Source organism: Osmerus mordax, chromosome 11 (assembly GCF_038355195.1).
Source record: "Osmerus mordax isolate fOsmMor3 chromosome 11, fOsmMor3.pri, whole genome shotgun sequence".
Classification (NCBI taxonomy): domain Eukaryota; kingdom Metazoa; phylum Chordata; class Actinopteri; order Osmeriformes; family Osmeridae; genus Osmerus; species Osmerus mordax.
The window spans coordinates 10,546,986-10,566,572 of NC_090060.1; the positions used below are offsets into that span (position 1 = coordinate 10,546,986).

Here is a 19,587-nt window from a genome sequence, read left to right on the forward strand (position 1 = left end):
TCTTGACTGAATGCTTGGCTGTTCTTGCTGTCCATCAAAACAGTCGGGATGAGTTAGAGGAGAGAGGAGCCTAGACAACATTATTTCATCAACTGGATTTAGCAAATTATTTAGCAGATGGACAATTACAACTAAAGTAATGGCCATGCACTCCAACATTTATTTTCCCGCTTTCAAATACTCTAGATAAGCAGAGGAATATACTATTTTTCTCCCAGGATAATCACCTGGAGTTTGGGACAGAGAAAAAGGAGAAAGGAAGAGAAAAGAGGAAAAGGTTAAAGGAGAGAAACTACTAAAGGGGCAACATGACAAACCAGTGTCCACTCAATTGTCTCCCCCTCACTTGTCTTGCACAGACTTCCATATCTGGTAAGATAAAGATGTGAATTCACACTGAGAGAGAGATAGAGAGAGCGAGAGATAGAGAGAGAGAGAGAGAGAGAGAGAGTGAGTGAGAAAAAAGTTAAAGGTATGTTAGCAGCACTGAGTTCACTTGCTCAGTTCGTTCGGATAGCAGCTGAATAGAAATCATGTCCTGCCAGGCCAGGAGTGCCACACTGCTTTAGAATGGCACTGCCAATCAGGCCAATCACCATCTCTGTTCTTGCCACGTCCTAAAAACACAGGAGTCCATCCAGAACAGATTTGGAATGAAAAAGACTGCTGAGTCCTTTACATATGCTAAGGCTAAACTGCTATAGATTACTAGAAGCAAAAGCAATACAGCAGCTGGTTGGTTAAAGTATGCTTAGACTGTGTTAGCTTGGTACATGTACAGTACACTCCATATGTCTTTGTTCAAGGACTAATGTGCATCGATGATTTGTGATAACGATGCCAGCATTGACAATACGACTACGTTCATCACTAACATGGTTCATCAGAAACAGGACCGCAGCTGCAGGTGGCATGCAGACAAGACAGGCCTCCAGCCATGTGTGCACTGTAGGAGTCGACGGCAAGACTCTGAACCCTATACGGACACTAACGGAACCATGGACTCCTGCTGAACGGAAATAAATATGGTAAAATAATGCACAAAAGAGCGAGGAACTGAAATGAGCACGGGTGAAAAGGTATTAGGGATTAAGACAAGACGGTGGGACACAGAGAGAGAGAGTGGAGGAGGGAATGGACAGTACAGTTTTGACAGGTGGGGGTCAGAATCTGAGGCAGCAGGGCTGGGGTGGGATACGGCTGTTTGGGGGGTGGACCAACCTTCCAGCAGACAGAGTGCGCCAAGAGGACTGGTGTGAGAGCGAAGAGGAAGAGGAGGGAGAGAAGGAGGAGGGAGCTTCAGGTAGGGGACACCCAGTCATGGCCACAGGCTCTCTGTGGGGCCAACCCCCCACGTCAGATACACACACACAAAAAAAAACGTGGTCACATTCTCCCTAGTCACCACCACATACAAGTTATACTAACAGCAAAATATACCTCACATTCCAGAGGTGGACCTTAGAGGATTTCTTCTGGTGATATAAAGGTGAAATGCGTAAATATGTACATGTATATGGACATCTCACAGCTGTCTGTATGGTTTGGTTGCCCTTGATCTGCCAGGACTAAAGGACTAATAGTGACGGAATGAAAGATATGTAGAATTCCTGCAAGAATGAGCTTCACTAATCTAGGACAAAGTGGGCAGGTGGGAGTTAGACATGGAGTTGGAGGAGAGACTGTGTGTGTGGAATTGGTGGGGAAAGTGGTGGTGGGGGGGGATTCAAGACCAGAGGCTGAATAGACTATGATGTTGCTAAAGCAATTGAGCAACGTATTAATTGCTATGAAAGAGACAATTTTTCACAGGTAGTAATTGGAGTTAGCATTGTGACTATTTGTTCCTGCTAGATACCAGTACTATGCTCTACCTCACCCCCCCCCCCCCCCCACACACACACACACACCCCTTGTTACACTTGTATGTGACTCACTTCCAATATGACTCATGAATGATTCACTAAATTGAATGTAGCTTCAATGAATCCTGTCCCTCTCGAGTTGTGTATTACGTGAAATCATCTTCATTGTATTTCTGCAGTGAGACTTAAATAAATGCTCGGATGCCATTCTCTCTGGAACTTTTGGATCTGCCAAAAATGTTTTAGCATTGATTGCTTCAGATGTCTGACTCGGTGATAACAAAAATATAATAAAAAGAAATGATTAGCATTTAAGTGCACTGTCATCCAGACTTAAGACAGAGAAGAGTGAGTGTCAAGATAACTTGGTGTCTAAGATATTAATACAGATACTACTGTTCTAAGTTCTCCAATCAAAACATAAAGCTAAGGAACTAATAGGGAAATAACTACCTTGACGCCTCACCACCCCAAGACCTGATAATGCTTATGAAGCACGATGCATGTTTAAATACAACACACAAAGAAAAAGTGTAGGCATTTTATACGTGTAAGGGCTGTGTCTTGAAAGAATGGTAAAAGCAAACAAATTCCGATATAAGAAATGGTCAACACCCATCGTATGGACTCATACTGTAGCCTCTGCATCCTCTGTGATATCTCCAATCAGACAGAACACATTATGATCTTCAGAGCAAAGGATATGAAAAAATCATGCGACAGCCTGCTGAGTGCCAGATGAAGTTTCAGAGAAAGGTCAAGTCTAAATGTCAGCTCTCCGGTCCGACCTGCCATTCTAATCTGCAGGGAAGATCCACTGACAGTGAATCATTCGAGAGACGGAGGAATGTGTTGTTCAAGTCACGTGGGCCAATGAAAGAGAAATGTTGTGGCCCGGGTTGAAGTGAATGCCTACTCCCTTATGCACGAGGACTGGAAAAGGTCAGAGAGGTCAGTTTGTGACTGTCCCATTCCCTAAACCGTCTGAGGCTCTAACCAACCAGGTCCTGGCCCTGATATGCATGGCCATGGTTGCCTTTGACTAAAGCCAAATTGGTCTACCTCGTTCATTCAGCACCCCTTATTTTGTCCTACACCTTCATCCCCTAACACTCTGGATAAGAGCTTTCCCCTGTAGCATAGGAGATATCTCAGCTGATGGTATTACTTTGATTTGATTTTCTCTCATCTAGCCTCGAGAGACAAAGCGTGTCCGCTCACAAGGGAGGGGAAAAACAAGGAACCTCAGATAGACTTTTGGTCATGGCGCTGCTATCGATTGGACAGGCTTGGTTTTGCCACAGATGCCACTTTCTAAATCAGACGTTTCTGTGAGACTGTGCCAGTCTGGCTTCGGCTGTGTGTGTGTGTGTGTGTGTGTGTACTCACTGTGTCTGTGTTTGTATGTATGTGTTTGTTGAGTGTTTGTCTGTGTGTGTTGATGTGTGTGAGTGTGGCAGACCAGGAAGTGAGAACATCCAATCCCTGACAGTCAGAGTGCAGACTGCGTCACACCACCAACTGGGGGGAGGGGGAGGGGTTCTGACAGCCAATTAGGCGAGGCGATCATTTTACCCTCCGAGCCAAAATGTTGCCTGTCAATTTCAGGCTGGCTGCTTGTTTTTCTCCCCCTTGTTTATTTAGCTATATATGGTTGTGGACAAAGTCAGAGTGATTGATTAAGCTATCTGACCACCCGATCAATAGGAGGTCAAGGATACAAGGGAAAAAATAAAAGATAAAACAAATTTAAGTAGGACTCTGGAATGAATGTGCTCATAATGCTTGGCTTACCAGACCACACCCGAGAAATGCGCCTAACTCTTTGCACAGTGTAATTCAACTCAATTTAAATGTGTTTAATTGATGTCAACAGCTTATGATGTTAATGGTTAATAACTGAAGGGACAATTGGAATGACTTGGTCTTAATCCTAGTTAAAGGTATAGCAACGTGCATTGGGGTGCCTGTACTAACGCTTGAGAAATGATAATGAGCATCAAACCTGGATGAACTGCTACGTTTAATTACACTCATGTTATTGTACTCATATGTAACTGGAAGTAATTGAGATTTGTCTGATATGGCTCCCAAATGGAAGTTTTGAGATTGATCTATAATTGTTATAGTACTGGTTAAGACATGTGCATCCAGGATTTGGTCGTATATCTTTGTCCTTGTCTAGTGGCATCGTTACAGAAGAGGTACGGAAGCTATTGGTTGAGCCACAAACAAGTGAAAAGAGATGGGGGAGAACCTCATCCACCTCCTCTCCTCTCTTGCAGCGACGCCTGTGTCTGCAAGGTGAGTGTGTGTGTGTGACAGAGCAGAGAGGCGGCTGGTGAGAACAGCATGGAGAGAGCGGCAGCCACACAGAATACCAACAGAGCGCTTACCTGCGTTCTGAGAGTATGCCATGTAGCCGCGTCTTCCACGGGCCCCCCTACCTGAGCCACGCGCCGCCGCCACCGCCGCCGCCACTGGTCCGTACGCCGTCGCTGGGAAGCCTGGGAGGAGAGACGGGGCAGCTGCGTCAGAGAGGGAGGCACGAGTGGGCCGCTTGCAACGGAGTGATGTCAGTGGCGAGTGGGTCCCCACCAAATGAAGCCATAGAACATCCTTTTTTTCCTGCACACTTTCAATAGTGCGTGTGTGCGTTTGCCTAATGCGATCTCTGAACAGAGTTTTTTGTCAAGAAAACAAAGCCCTCCATCGTTGGGGTACACAGAGTTAACTTGAAAAACACAATGATGGCTGACATGGACATGTGTAACACGCTTGCACACTTTGGACACCGCTGAAGTCACTTATCTTAACACGCTTGAACACTTTGGACACCGCTGAAGTCACTTATCTTAACACGCTTGCACACTTTGGACACCGCTGAAGTCACTTATCTTAACACGCTTGAACACTTTGGACACCGCTGAAGTCACTTATCTTAACACGCTTGAACACTTTGGACACCGCTGAAGTCACTTATCTTAACACGCTTGCACACTTTGGACACCGCTGAAGTCACTTATCTTAACACGCTTGCACACTTTGGACACCGCTGAAGTCACTTATCTTAACACGCTTGCACACTTTGGACACCGCTGAAGTCACTTATCTTAACACGCTTGCACACTTTGGACACCGCTGAAGTCACTTATCTTAACACGCTTGCACACTTTGGACACCGCTGAAGTCACTTATCTTAACACGCTTGCACACTTTGGACACCGCTGAAGTCACTTATCTTAACACGCTTGCACACTTTGGACACCGCTGAAGTCACTTATCTTAACACGCTTGCACACTTTGGACACCGCTGAAGTCACTTATCTTAACACGCTTGCACACTTTGGACACCGCTGAAGTCACTTATCTTAACACGCTTGCACACTTTGGACACCGCTGAAGTCACTTATCTTGCCAGGTCCAAGCGGCTTGCCTCATGAAAGACGAGGCAGGAAAGAATGAGGGAGGCGGAAGAGGAAGAAGTCGTAAAAGCAGGGAGAGCGAAGCAGGCTGGCGATTGTCGAGGTTTATGCTTTGGAACTCTATCAATCAGGGGGCTAATTTGGTCTCCGGGCGGCGTAAACGGCCCGTCTAGTCCCGCTTGACTGTGGGGCCCGGGGCGCAGGGATTATTTGTGTGCGAGGGGTTAAGCAGACGGTGAACAGGCTTGGACAGAGCGACCACCCATTCTCTTCAGCACTTCCACTTTTTTATCGCCTTTTATGGTGTTTTTATGTGACTGGGAGTCTGGAATTTATAGTTTCAATTGGAGTGCCCCCTTTGGAGCCCAACCAGTAGCATACGGTGGGCAGAGGGGAATGTAGATGAAGAACTGGGACTGTTTGTGTGCTTGTGTGAGTATGTGTGTGAGTCTGTGCAAGGTCTTGCCAGTGAGTGTGTGAGATCTTGGAAGAACATTATGGCATTATGCACCCACGGTGCTTTAAAGACAGGTGGGAGTTTAGTTGCTGAAGGACAACAACGGCAGGTTATATATTTATATATATATATATATATATATAACTAATTAACACTATATTAGAGTATTCAGAGCTTTCAAAAGAAACCATTACACTATTTACACTCAGTTAAACATTATCTTCGATATATACTCTTTAGATATACTCTGGATATGTTATCAACGATTTATTTCCAACTGTACTGGGCACCATGTTTATATCTAATATGCTGTTAAGTACACGTTTGCGAGAAATATGCAAACCTCATCACCACAGTATTGATTAGACAAAGAAATGGAAATCTCATGGATCCAACTTTGTCCAAATTGTAGTTCAGACATTGGGAATTAAATATCATCATTAAGGAAAGTGTGTGTGTGCGCGTGTGTGTGTGTGTGGGGGGGTAGGGGCAATGAAAGGCGTAGCGCACGGAGGACTCAAGTCATTATTATGATATAAATATAATGACAGAGCTAATTAAAACGCACGTGTTTGGGCGGCGGCGGTGGCGGGGCTATTGGAGATTGAAGGGGCCTGACAGACAATGGAGCAGTGACACGGGCAGATGCTGGCACTCAGACAGGACGGACGGCGTGTAATTACTGCCATCTCCCGTCTCTTCAGGATGAAACAAAGGCCTCCCATCCATGGGCACTGCTTCCACTGGGAGAGAGCCCTTAATAATCCCTCATTTTGGTGCTCCATAACGTAATCAACACGTCGGCGACATGGTGAAGGATAAGATTGGGAGGGGGGGGGGGACAACAAGTCAGAACACAGATCCAAGTCTGGTGTGTTCGTTTGGCTGTTCTTCATAAGACACGACTCAGACAGACAGTCAAGACAATAAGTCTTCTATCCCCAACGCCTCTTCTGTCTGTTTCCACAAGGGGCAGTTCAATTCAAACAGGAGGGGTGATGGGAAGGAAGGAGGATGGGAGTGCACCACAGGAAAGAGAGAAAGGGGAAAAGGAGAGGAGGGAGGGAGTGAGTGAGTGAGGGAAAAGGGGTGGGCGGGAAATTATGCGTATAAGTGAGGAGCGAGAGAGAAGAGAGTGACAGAGAGGACTACAAGGGAGAGAGAGACAGGAATATGAGAGAGAGAGAGAGGACTACAAGGGAGAGAGAGACAGGAATATGAGAGAGAGAGAGAGCGAGCAGGGGGAGGTATAAGTGAGTCTGAATTGCATGTCCAGCAGGGTTGTGTTAGCAGGTCACAGGGGTTAAGGCGGACGCACAGTGATTTCCGAAATGATGTTGTTACCCCAGCCAGCAGGAACACAGTGTGGTGCAAGGTGCATGCTGGGGAAGAGACACACTGGTCGGAGATACACTGGGAGGGCAATGATGAACAGATGAACGACTGGGACCACCTTCTCTCCTTCCTTCGGCCTCTACTTCCCTGCTAACTGTTTAACGCAAACACTAACTGTTTACATTTGCATGGGATTCAAAGAAACCTCAATTTAGACCTGAATGTGTTAAGTTCACTAACTTCACTATCTTGACAAAAGGACACAGACTGTCACAAAAAAATGACACATGTACTGTAGACTAATGGCTCAATTGCTGTATTCCTGTATTCACACCCGGGGTCACCATCCGCACACACTGCTATTGGCTTAGCTTGAGCGAAGTTCTTGAGTGGTATTATGAAAAGTACAGGCTCAGGCAAGGTGAATGATAGTATGCATCTCTGGCTTATTGTTGTCCAAAGAACAGGCCTCAATGCTGGCTCTTCCACCCCAGAGAGGGAGCCTCTGAGACCACTTAAATCTATTTCACGGGGCTTTTATGACCGGGAAGATGAAGCTAATATTTAGCTTTTTTGAGCCTTTTTTGAGCCGAGTAGCGATGTGGGCGAGCGGCTCAGGATCCCAACAGGGACTGGGACATAGAAGGTCAGGATGTAGTCGTGTGTGTGTGTGAGGGGTGTGTGTGTGTGCTTTTGAGATGAGGAAAGGACACCTAGCGAGGATGGGACCGGGCTGTGCTGCAGCCCTCTGCACTTGTTTCCTTGATTTGACATTCCGTGTAGAAGATTGCAGACATTTGCAGCAGGATGATGAAACTTACTGATGGATGTCCGAGGTGTTAGACATTTGTTTTGTGTATTCTGGTCACAAGTGCACATGTACAAGAGTGTGCACATCACAGCAGATAAGCTCTCCGAAATACTATTTTAGGGTGGAGGGTTTCTGCTTATGATGCAGTGCCAAACTCCCTCCCCCCCCTTCTCTTAATTTCATCCATTCATCATCATTATTGCCCCCCCCTTCCCCATTTATACACCCAACATCCTCACCTCTAATGACCTATGGGTTTTACAATCTCTCCCTCTTGGTATATGTTGATCCTTTTTAAAATATGGTACATACAGCATGTTTGCAAAACAAACTATTGATGTGATGATAGCATTTCACAATAATAAAAAAAGAAATCGGTTGCTGGTGACAATTTCTAAAGGGGAGTTTGACAGGTTGTAGTAAACATGAGGAGCGAGAGTTGTATTGTGTGTGTGTTCCTCCTGTCTAGAGGGGGTTCCCTTGTAGCACACTGTACAAGTAAGGTTTGTCACCAAAGCAGGCATTTTTGAAGCTTACAAGAAGATTTGAGGTGGAGGCAAAAAAAACTATGGTTGGCTCGTGAAAAATGAGCAATGAAAATGGAAAAGCAAGAGAAAAGGAGAGAGGGAATGGGGAGAGAGAGGGGGAGAGCAAGAGAAGAATGGATATCTGAAAAGAGTGCAATCTCCATTGCCATTTATTCACGGTGCAGTGGAATGCACGGTGAGTCATTCTTCGAAAGGGAAAAAAAGTCCTCGACGGGTGCTGTGCCGAGCGCTCGCACAAAGACTGCCTTCTGTGTGCGGAGCAATCAAAGACGAGACTCCGAGGGAAAGACTGGAGGCACTGAGCATGTGCAAAGAAAAGGCTGTGGGGAAGAGGGGGGGGGGGGTTCAGGTCTCCCACTACTCACGACAACACCATTCACCCCCAATTCGCCCACCACCTCACACCATCGTCTAATGAGAAACCTGATATGAGAGAAAAAAGCAGGAGGGGACAGAAAAAAAAATCGGGTGTCGAAAACGTTATTCGGCTCAATGAGATGTGAAATGTCGCCGGGTAAGGGAAGTGTGAACTGCAGATACGAAGCATGAAAATGTGTGCTTAGCCACTGAATAGACTGTCACTGTATGTATAGTTCAATATAACACCCCAGATAAAGACTGTCTACACTGTGCCAAGAACACTGAGAGCAAAAACACACTTAAAGGGAGATTGGTGAGAGTGAGTGAGATAGGCAAAAGCTTAGCTTCACAGTTATGATTTCCCCAAAGCTTAATATATCATTTATTATGTTGGTGCCGAGAGGGAGTTTCCTCTGCTCAAATGGCTTACTTATCCTCAGCTCCTATTAACAGTGGGCCTGAGCTGGAGAGTAAATAGCCTCCACTGATAAAAACTCTTGTGTGTTTGTGTGGATGTGTGTGTGCGCCCCTACTGCAAAGTTATCTTGGTTTCCCACAATTGCACTCACAGCAATATGTGATGTTTTGGGACAGATAGGAGAGGAGGGGTGGATGGAGGGAGGGAGGGGTAGGGGGGGCACCCACAACAAAGCATTATAGCCGTACGCAAAAAGGCTTTTTTTAAGGCATTAGGCCGTGGAAGGACACAATTGGCACATCCATCCATCTATCCATCCTCCCATCTATCCATCCTCCCATCTATCCATCCCACTTGGGAGTAGTCCTACCAGTATACTAGTGTCCACTAGACCGAAACACAAGAGGCTCTTCTCCTCTCACGCCAGCCCGGCTTTCAGAACCTGGCAATGCTGCCGGCTGTCTCTCTCCAGGTGATGACCGGGCCTTTTTGAAACTAATGGGAAAATAATACAGGTCGGGGAGACAGACACGGGGAGCCTGTTTGCAACTGAACCCAGAGCACCCAGGGGGGGGTGGGGGGGGATGAGATGGGGGGTCCGCCTGCGCTTGGGCTCTATTCTCCACTCCAGCCAAATTATGTAACAGCTCACAGACAACAATGCCTCGAAGGCCCTGCAAAAAAAGACACCAGCTAGAGTACAGTAATAGACCCTTCTCTGCTATGGCAGACCACTTATGTGACAGCAGAGTGACCCTAGACGAGTAGCGTTTGACAGCCTCCGCTTGGAATGGTTTTGGTCATCCATACTGAAGAGTCATGGCCCGGTCTAGGCGTGCGGGGCGCGGGAGCAGGCCAAGGTCAATGGCAGTCCCAAAAAACTGGAAGTCAGACCAAGGTTGTCGCAGTCCCAGTTGGTGGCGGCGGGCGCCCTACCATGGGATACTAACAGCGTCTGAGACGGTCGTGGAAGAGGGCCGGAATGTCGTCCAGCTCCCTAGGCGTCCATCTCCAGTCGTGCCTCATTGACGGCACATCCAGAACAGAACACCCCGCACTCTCTCGCACACAAGGCAAGAAGCCCTGGTGCGACATGCAATTAGTGGGCTGGGTGGCATCGCAGGGGCGACAGGATGACACCTGGGGGGTGCTGGGAGGCGTTCCGCTGTTCCGACCTCACAATGAGGGCAATTACCAGCTAGCAGGGCGAGACCTGGGAGCTATGTCGGGGGGGGGGGGGGGTTTGAGGGGTGAGGCTATCTCTCTCTAACACTTTCTCTACCTCTCTTGTTCACTCTATCACTCTCTCTCTCTTCCAATGCTTCACCCCTCTTTTTCCTTTCTTCCTTCTCCAACCCCTCTTCTCCATATCACCGTGTATCCGTCATTTCTCGTAGCGTGTCGTCTCGTGTCGTCCTTGGTAAATGACTGAAGGTGCGCCCCCCCTGTGCGTGTGAGCTTGTGTGGGACTCTTCAAGGGAGAAAGAGCTGCAAGGTTGTCAGGAGACGGCGATGACGCCTCGATAAGATCAGGCAGAGGGGACAGGGAGACGGACAGATAGATCCAGCATGCCAGGTCAAAAACAGCCCGAGGGGACAAGAGAAAGGCAGAAAGAATTGGGAAAACACTCTCACAGTTTTCTGCCTTCTGGAATGGTGCCAAAATGGCGTCTGTTTACAATAGAGCTCCTGTTGGTAATAACCCTCTAGCAGGCAATAGGCCACATGGTTGTGAGGCTGTTTAGGGCTATGCCTGTGAAGAGCGGAATTCTTGGTAGAGGTATTAATGTCCATTTCCATATGCTGGCTTTGCGTGAGTGAGTGCAAATGCATGTGTGTGTGTTTGTGTGTGTTAGTGTGATTGACAGCAGCATCAATCTCAGTGAGCTGACCCCTACTGTGACCTGAGGCCAGGCCCACTCAATAAACACACATCACATGCATAATCCACACACACACACAACTCTGTAGAATGACCTCCAAATTAGCCAAAGGCCTGCTTTAAAGTGTGTGAGTGTCTAAGCCTCTGACATGTTAAAAGTCATTTCGCCTCTGCATTCCTGCTGGGTTAATAAGCAGGCTTTTCAATTAGAGGTGATTTTCACCCACTGTTCGTGGATGAGATGAAACAGCTGCCCGTGCTCGCTCTCTTTCACTCTCTCTTTCAATCTCCCTCTCTCTTTTTCTCTCTCTCCTTCTCCTTATCCCTCATTCAAGACATTCATCAAGACAGCAACCAACTTCGTCTTCACCTCCCTCTCCTTTCTTCATGACGTTTTCCCTCTTCCATTCTCTACCAGCTCTGTCCATTTTCCCATCGAAATCCCAATACCCACATGCATTTGCACACACTCCCTCAAACAAAGCATATGGAAATGGCCGTTAATACCTCGATTAAGAATCATGGTCCCCCCCCCCCCCCCCCCCCGCCCTCTTACTGGCTATGGGGGGTCGGAGAGCAAGGTAGAGATGCAGGTGTGACGTCGGGAAGGCTTTCAGTTCAGATGCTGATTGGTTAAACAGAACTGTCCTTATGGCAGACATGATATGACGCTCTCTCCGGAAACAAGACAGCCAGTGGTGGAAAGACAGAATGGGAGAGAGAAAGAGAGAGAGGATTTCTTCAGCTCCTCTCTCGAATCGCCCGACCCCAGTGTGTTTGTGTCCGTATGAGTGTGTTTGTGTCCGTATGAGTGTGTTTGTGTTTATCTGTCTGGCTGCCGGCGTGTATTTGTGTGCACTTCTGCTTGTCTGCCAGTTTACGTGTGTGTATATGTGTAAGAGAGAGATAGTGTGTGTGTGTGTGTGTGTGTGTGTGTGTGAGAGAGATAGTGTGTGTGTGTGTGTGTGAGAGAGATAGTGTGTGTGTGTGCCGGGGGGAGCATCCTTCGCCCTCTTTTCCTGTTTGCATAACTGATTAGGACCTAATCAAAAGTGAAACATCAATTCCAGGCAACCCCTTAAAAAAGGCGTCAGGTGAGGGAGGCTGTGGGGAGGAGCGTCTGCCTCAGCCGAGCCCCTGGCGCTGCTCTCGCAGGGCGACCGGGCGCTCCGAGGCTGTGACCTTGGCGCTCCGCGGTTGAGACGCCGCCACCCTTCAGCTCTCATCAGTGTGCGCTGCGTTCCGACGCTAAAAACCCGGTGTGAAGAAAACAAGGAGACAATTGGCTCGCTTCTTAGGGGAGGGAGGGATGGAGAAGGGGGTAGGAAGGGTGGGAGGGAGGGAGGAGTGTGTGAGGGAGAGAGGGGACTAGATGCACGCCGTTGGACAGGCAATGTGTGACTCAAGCGCTTCCTCTTTGGGAAGCAGCCTCCAGGAGAGGGGGTAGCGGCCGGCAAGAATAGTATTAAAAAAGAAACAGCACAAATAACCCAACTCGAGGTCTAAGCTCGATGTGCTGCAGTACGGTTTTGTTGGCGAGGCTTTGTTTCCTGTCCATGTGCTATTCAGAAGACGGTCTAAACAAACGCTCTTCTCTCACACACACACACGCAAAATGATTTTATTTCTAGATGCGCAATGGCATCCTGAGGCAGCATATCTCATAGCCGTCAGTGGAGAGGAAAACACAAAAGCAAATTTAAAGCCAGGCACGCAAACTGTAATCATTGCCTTTTCCCCCATGTTGTTATTGTCACCGCACAGACTGTACCAGAGCTATAATGAGGAGCACATTCAATGATATGGGTCTATAAAAATAGCACAAGAAGGACAATTCAGTGTGAAAATGTGTGAATCGGAGCAACTCCGGTAAAATAAATAGGCACTAAATGACATCAAAATGTCTCAGACATTGGGAGGGTGAGTGGAAAAGGCAGTAAAGACACTCACCGGTGCAAATAACATTTGCACTATGGATACATGCTGGCGCCCAAAAACACACACACACACACACACACACACCTTCCCATCAGACCTCCTCCAAATTCAGTCTTCTGTGAGGATTAAGGGCAGTGCTTAAAAAATAAAAACTATCTCCTTTTCAACAGTCAATTTTTAACCTCGCGAGCAAGTGAGCTTATACGAAATCCCCAGACGTGACAAGTAGAGAGGAAGAAAAAGGGTTTTCACCTTACATGTCCACCCGGCAAGGTCACTGAGGCCTTATCTGGAAATCATAGGCAGACAGAACAGGGGCCGGGCCTGTGCCCAGTGCTGAGGCTAGATCATTTTACAGCAAAAGCCAGGGGATTAGAGCAAAGCGCCAAAGTTAACCCTGAGCAATCAGCCCCCTTGCTCTCTCTATGTCTTTTTGCTAGTGCCAACATGGGAGGGAGAGGTAGAAGGAGAAGGAGGAAGAGGGAGCAGGAGGGAGGAGGAGAAGGAGGAGGGAGAAGGAGGGATGAGAAGGAGGGAGCAGGAGGGAAAAGGAGAAGGAGGGAGGAGAAGGAGGGAGGAGGAGAGGGAGGAAAGCCTAAGTAAAGTAAAAACAGAAGCCAATGCCTTCTATTTGTTATGACTCTTACTGTGGGGACTTGATTGAATTCACTTTTTGAATCTGGGTATGGTGAGAAGAACGGAAAAAACATTCTATATCATCACCGAGAGTCTGGTATTATAGGATGGATTAGTGGGCCAAACCTGGGGCACTGCGTTTCATCCCCTGCTTAGCATATCCATTCCAACATGACTGAATACAAATATCAAAAGACTGCATGTGACCACTGTTTCTAACAGAGTTACACAGAGAGTTGCGGAGAGATTTGGAGCTTTTGCAAAGCCTACCATAGCTGAACCCCAGCTATGTATGTGCATGTATGTGTGTCTTTTAGTGACTATCAGTGTGTGCTCGCTCCATAGTGGGGGTGATTTCCTGAAGAGAGGAAGTGTCTGGATTTGATTAGTCTCTGGATGTGGAGCTTGTGTAGAGAGAAAGAGAGATAAAAAAGAGAGACAAAGAACGAGACAGACAAAGAGAGGCCGACACAGAGAAAGACAAGAGACAGAAAGACAGACACAGAGAAAGAGTGTGATGTGTTTTAATCCTTTTCCCCAGGCTTAGTCACACCATTGGTTTTCACTAGCCCTTGCCAATTTACACCACTTCATTATTCATTTTCCCGTCATCAACGTATCCATTCGATTCAGTATTATTCTGTATGAACTCCATGCGTTTGAAGCGATCCCTCAGCGGAGCACAGGGGTACACAGAGGCAACAAGCAACCACCCAGGGCCTCCTGTGTTCTACTGTATACTTACTGTACGCTGTTAATTACAAATCAAGGCTTAGAGAAACACGCAGTGCCGACGCAACCTCAAATGTTCATCGGCAGTTCTTCACTTTGAAGGCGGAGCGCTGTCGATGTGCAGTTACCACCAAAAGGAGATTGTCGTTATGATCAACAACCAACACTGGTTCACAAGCAGGCATGAGGAGCAGAGGGCAGTATGGGGCTGACATGCTACCTCCTCCCACAAATGCAAACTGAATGACGTTGCTGTTCCGTGTTCAGGACAGTTCCTGACTCTGCAAGCACGCTGCCAACGCTGGTACATGGATGCCAAGAGAAGGTAGGCACGCGCACGCACACACAATCTAACACGTTTAAATAAAGCATGAAATCGCGCCTGAAGAGTGTCTCACCACTGAGTGCTGTTGGCAGCTTCTGGGCTCAACTCTGGCATTTTGCATCGTAAAGGTCTTTATGGGAAGTGAATGGTGAAATAATTGCATAATGTTACCTTATCAAATCACATTTGAAAGGGAGGGAGGGGAAAGATGGGGGGTGCATCTGTTTTCCCAGCCAGCAGGCTGATAATGGTGTGCCGACGTGCCAGGAAGGAATACATCCTTCTACCGGAGCCGACTGGGGTTAGAGTGACATGATCACCCTGGGGCTCCCCCAAGTGTGTGTGTGTTTGTGTGTGTGTGTGTGAAGGGGGAATGTGAAGGGGAAGTAAGTGTACAAGAGAAAAGGATGGATGGGAGGGGACGTGACTACATCAGATGCGTGCGTGCGCGTGTGTGTGTGTGTGAGGGTGTACACACACAGGAGAGATTGAGCTTCCTGTATTTATTTGTATACCGTTTTGTATGAGTGCGTGTGTGGGAATGTTAATGGGGTGAGTGTTGAGATGGGGGGGTGGGGGTTGGAGAAGCTCTGAGTATGTTTGGGAAGCAGCAGGGGGTCCATTAACCCACCCCAGCAGGCGGGCGGGGGGGCGGGCGGGGCGGCGGGCGGGCAGAGACGAACACAGCAGCTAACTGGATGGAACTTACCGGGGAACTGGTAGCTGTAGCTGGGGGCGAAGCCAGTGTATCCTCGGCCGTACGTCGCAACGATGTTGGGGTAACCTTGGAGGGGAGAGGAAGAAATGGAGAGTTGTGTTAAACTGTCTCCTGAAAGACATAGACACACACACACACTCTGTCTCTCACAGTATGGGCTGTTAGGGAATCAGTAGGTAATGCTGTCCTAGACCACACACGCACACACACATACTCACTCAAACCGTACGTGCTCCACACGCACGCACACACACACACACACACACACACACACACAGAAATCCCTTTGTAAAGAGGTAGGACAAGTGAGCGTGTATTTCACACACACCCACACACACACGAGTGTCATTGATCGATAGCCTTTCTTTTATGGCGCGGGCTAATCGATCATGAAGGACACCGCGGTGAGCAAGACAATGAGTGGATGAGATTTGGGCCCAGGACATCGGGGATTATAACAGTGTCTTTCACTGGCTGGCTAATGCCAGTCCGCTAATACCTGCACAGATACAGCACAGGAAACAATAATGGGAGGGGTGGAGGCGGGTACGATGAAGCGATAGCTTAAAGTCAGTCCAAAGTGGCAAAAAAGACACTGAGTCTGCTGTTTGGGAATTTACTTGGCAATGTGTTTAGTTTTCCCTTTCCTTTTTTTGTTTTCTTCTGCAGCTGTTGCTATCTTTGCTGATGCAGAAATTTTTAATGACAATAGTTCACAAGTGCTCCTTAGCTCTCTTTCCAGTCTGGAAGTACACACCCGTTACGTTACTACTGATAGCGAATGTTGGCATGTGTACATGTGCACGTGCCCCCCCCCAAAAACGCATCAGCAGTGTTTGCCATGTTGCATCCGTTCAAGTCTGTCCTGGTCACGGTGGAGGATTAGAGGGGAGTGCAGGATTGGGACGGGACCCAACACACACGCTGGACTTGTGTGGCTGCCAGACTGGAGGCCTGAGCAAGGTGGCAGGATGAGATGTGTTGGTTGTGCGAAATCCTGCCCTACTGGCCCCCCTGCTGCAAAACAGCAACAGGAGACCGTTAAAACATTCTGGGCTGTGTGTGTGTGTGTGTTTGTTTGTGAGCGAGTGTGTGTGTGTGTGTGTGTGTGTGTCTTTGCGCTTATGTGTGGAGCATATGCACGACAGGCAGAAAGCCTTTTAAAGGAAGAAAAACTGTTTGGGGGGAAATGTAGGTTACCACGTTATTTGTGTGAATGACACGCTCCATTGCTGACTCTCACAGAAAAAGAAAGTTCGATAAAACATTCCTACAGAGAACATAGTTTGGGTGACCCTGTTTCCTACATTTAAGACCTGGTTTCTTTCTTATTGTCCAGACGCTAAGCTCGAGGAATTGTCAACATTTCCACGGTGACAGTCTGACAAATATATAATACCTTACATTGTGTGGTTGATGTTTGGTGGGAGGAGGGTGAGCATTGTGGTTTGTTATTCACAAACCTAGTATTTACACACCATTAGGGAAGCTATGCAATTAAAAGAATGCCCGATGTCTGGTCATGTGGTCACATGTACTAGAGATTCATGACTGAATAACTACTCATGTCTAGATCAGAGGTGGATATCGTGTGGAACACTTGATCCTTGATAATCCACTGGCTATACAGTAGAGGTTTAGCTCCACTCCGCCATGAATGTCCATGAGGCTTGTTGAGTTCTTAAACCAACACACTCGCTTCTTATAGCAACATAAGGAGAAAGCTCTTTTCATCTGGCCAGTCAGAGTGAGTCGTCTCTCTTCTACCTGTGACACGGTGCTGCATGCTTTCTGAGGCATGACGGAGGCCAGTTCTCTCCCCCTCTCTCAATCTCCCTCTCTCTCTCCCTCCCCCTCTCCTTCCCCCCCGGTCTCTCACCCCCCTCCCCCTCCCCCCCTCCCTCCCTCCTGTGTGCGCTTTTCTTCTTAAAGAGGAGCAAATGCCAAGCTTGGAAGCTAAATATACATGACACAGGGCTTTTCCTGTGACATTTAGTTAAAGGGGGCTTGGCTGTGGGACTGTGTGCTTGTATGTGTGTGAATAAGAGAGTGTGGTGGGGCCCTATTGACAGTGGGGGGATAGGTTCGAGTGTGAGTGTGTGTGTGGGATGGGAGGGGGGCAGGGGGTAGTTGAACACAGTGGCATCCCAGCAGCTCCAGGGTCCAGGGATAGTGGTGGTGTTGGGGGGGAGGGACAACACAGCCCTGAGGTCTCCACTCCACTTCATCAGCCACCTACTGTCTGGGTGAGTGGTACACACACAGACACACTGACATTCAGCAGACACGCACACACACACACACGCGCACACACTCACATGCCCTCCGTCACATCCTATTATCTGTTACAGATGAACACAAACACACAAGCCATTATCTCTTGCTCAGCTTCGGCTGTGTCTGAATGGTGAGCTGCATGAAAATGACACAGACATCTGGATCTATACACACGCACAGACATACGGTGCATTATTAAATGCACACAGGCACACCTACAAGCACGTACCCACACATCTATTCCACAGTCATCGTATCAAGTATATCGTGGCAGCGAACAAAGGGCGAGGTTGAAAGAGAAGAGTCTCTCAAACCTTTTTCCAGGTGGCTGGGCAAGCTATGTACGTGACTGTAGCGCCGAGGCTGAAGTGAAAGGCACGTCATCACAGCTGCGACTCTGTGTGTGTGTGTGTGTGTGTGTGTAGGGGTTAGTACGTGTGAGTGGTTTTATGAGTGTCGGTGCGTGAGTCTCCTTGTGTTGTGTACCTTTGAGTAGGTTGATGTGTAGTTCTGTGGGATGCGCGCGCGTAGTCGTGTGAGCGGTCGAGTGTGCGCTACACATGTGTGTGCGTGCGCGCGTGTGTGTACTCCCTGCCTTGGTTTCTCCCTGACCTGACCATGCGAGGGCCTCACGGCTGGGGCTCCTCGCGCTGTCTGAGGGGAATGCAGACAGAGCAGAGGGGTCCTGGACGAGCAGCTCCAGCATATGAGGATGGGAACACCTCGCCCCGAGCGTGCACACCTGTGTAGCGGCGTGTGCGTATGTGCGCGTCTCCCCTTACGGCGCCCGTCTCCGCCCCAGCTCCCTCCCTCCGCCATCCCCTTCAAGTCATCTCGCGGAGCATCTTCGTCTGTCACTTTATCCGGCCCCAACCAGCTCCCTCCTTGATCCCCCCCCCCCCCCCTCGACGCACAGATTAATATGCATGCTAATGCACCTATTTTATGCCTCAACAGTTCAGATTCACTTTAAAATCAATTACCCATCTGTTAAAGCTATGAGGGGTGTAAGGGGGGGCGGGGGGGGGTATTGGGGGCTTAAATGCGTATTAATTTCAGCAAACATACATGCGGCCCGCTAACACAATAAAGATAAATGGCTCGATTAGGTGCCGTAAACAAAGCGAAGCGCACAAGGGGCCTTTTAATGAGATTCGGGCAAGTAAGGAATTACCATTGGCTAAATAATGAGTGTTGTAGATGTGTGGGTTTTTTTCCTATGCAAATTGACAAACGTTTCGCCATTGACTTTCATTTAGATAAGAGGCCTCCCTTCACCACCATGTCGCCAGAGCATCTCCCTCTCTCCTGCGGAACATCCTCTCTCTCTCCCTCTCCCTCCTCCTCAGACTCCTCCCCACGCTGGGTCCCACGTTCTGCCTGCTTAACATCAGCGTCACTATGAAGATAACCCTTCCGGTGTGTTCTTACAAAACGTATAGGCACTTCAGGTATAACAAGCCTGTGCTGTTCCATTCAGTATGCACTGTAAATAACCCTCACCCTAACATTCACATCCTATGCCTGTTGAGCGTCTGTTGCCAGAGCACTTACTGTAATGTCACCACATATTTGCTGTTGCATGTACAACAGAACATCCTTAAGAAAACAGACCATATAGAGAACACATATCATGGCGTATCTTACTAAAGGACACGAACTGTCTAACCCTGTCTTCCCCTCCTTCACTACAAACCTGGTGGTACATCCGGATCTTATTATTCAGGATTATGGAAGTCCGACAAAAGAAAGAATGCATTTTGAACTTAACATTACTTCAATTTTCCTGCCCATTTATTTGTATAATGCCTAGCTCCTGCTTCGCTGGACTGGGGGGTTGGGGTAGGATAAAGTGAAAAT

At 48.0% G+C, this 19,587-nt stretch overlaps 1 protein-coding gene across 7 annotated transcripts in view; it reads right to left on the reverse strand.

Moving 5' to 3' along the window:
• Nucleotides 1-19,587, reverse strand: part of msi2b (musashi RNA-binding protein 2b) — a 175,550-nt gene that overhangs the window by 17,107 nt on the left and 138,856 nt on the right. For 6 of the 7 annotated variants that reach the window (XM_067245876.1, XM_067245881.1, XM_067245877.1 and 3 more), the window contains exons 10-11: nt 15,442-15,516; nt 4,313-4,372 (exon numbers count right to left, since the gene is read on the reverse strand). In XM_067245876.1, the coding sequence (XP_067101977.1) occupies nt 4,313-4,372; nt 15,442-15,516 (135 nt within the window). The remainder of the gene's footprint in view (nt 1-4,312; nt 4,373-15,441; nt 15,517-19,587) is intronic. The other variant, XM_067245882.1, reaches the window with a different exon arrangement.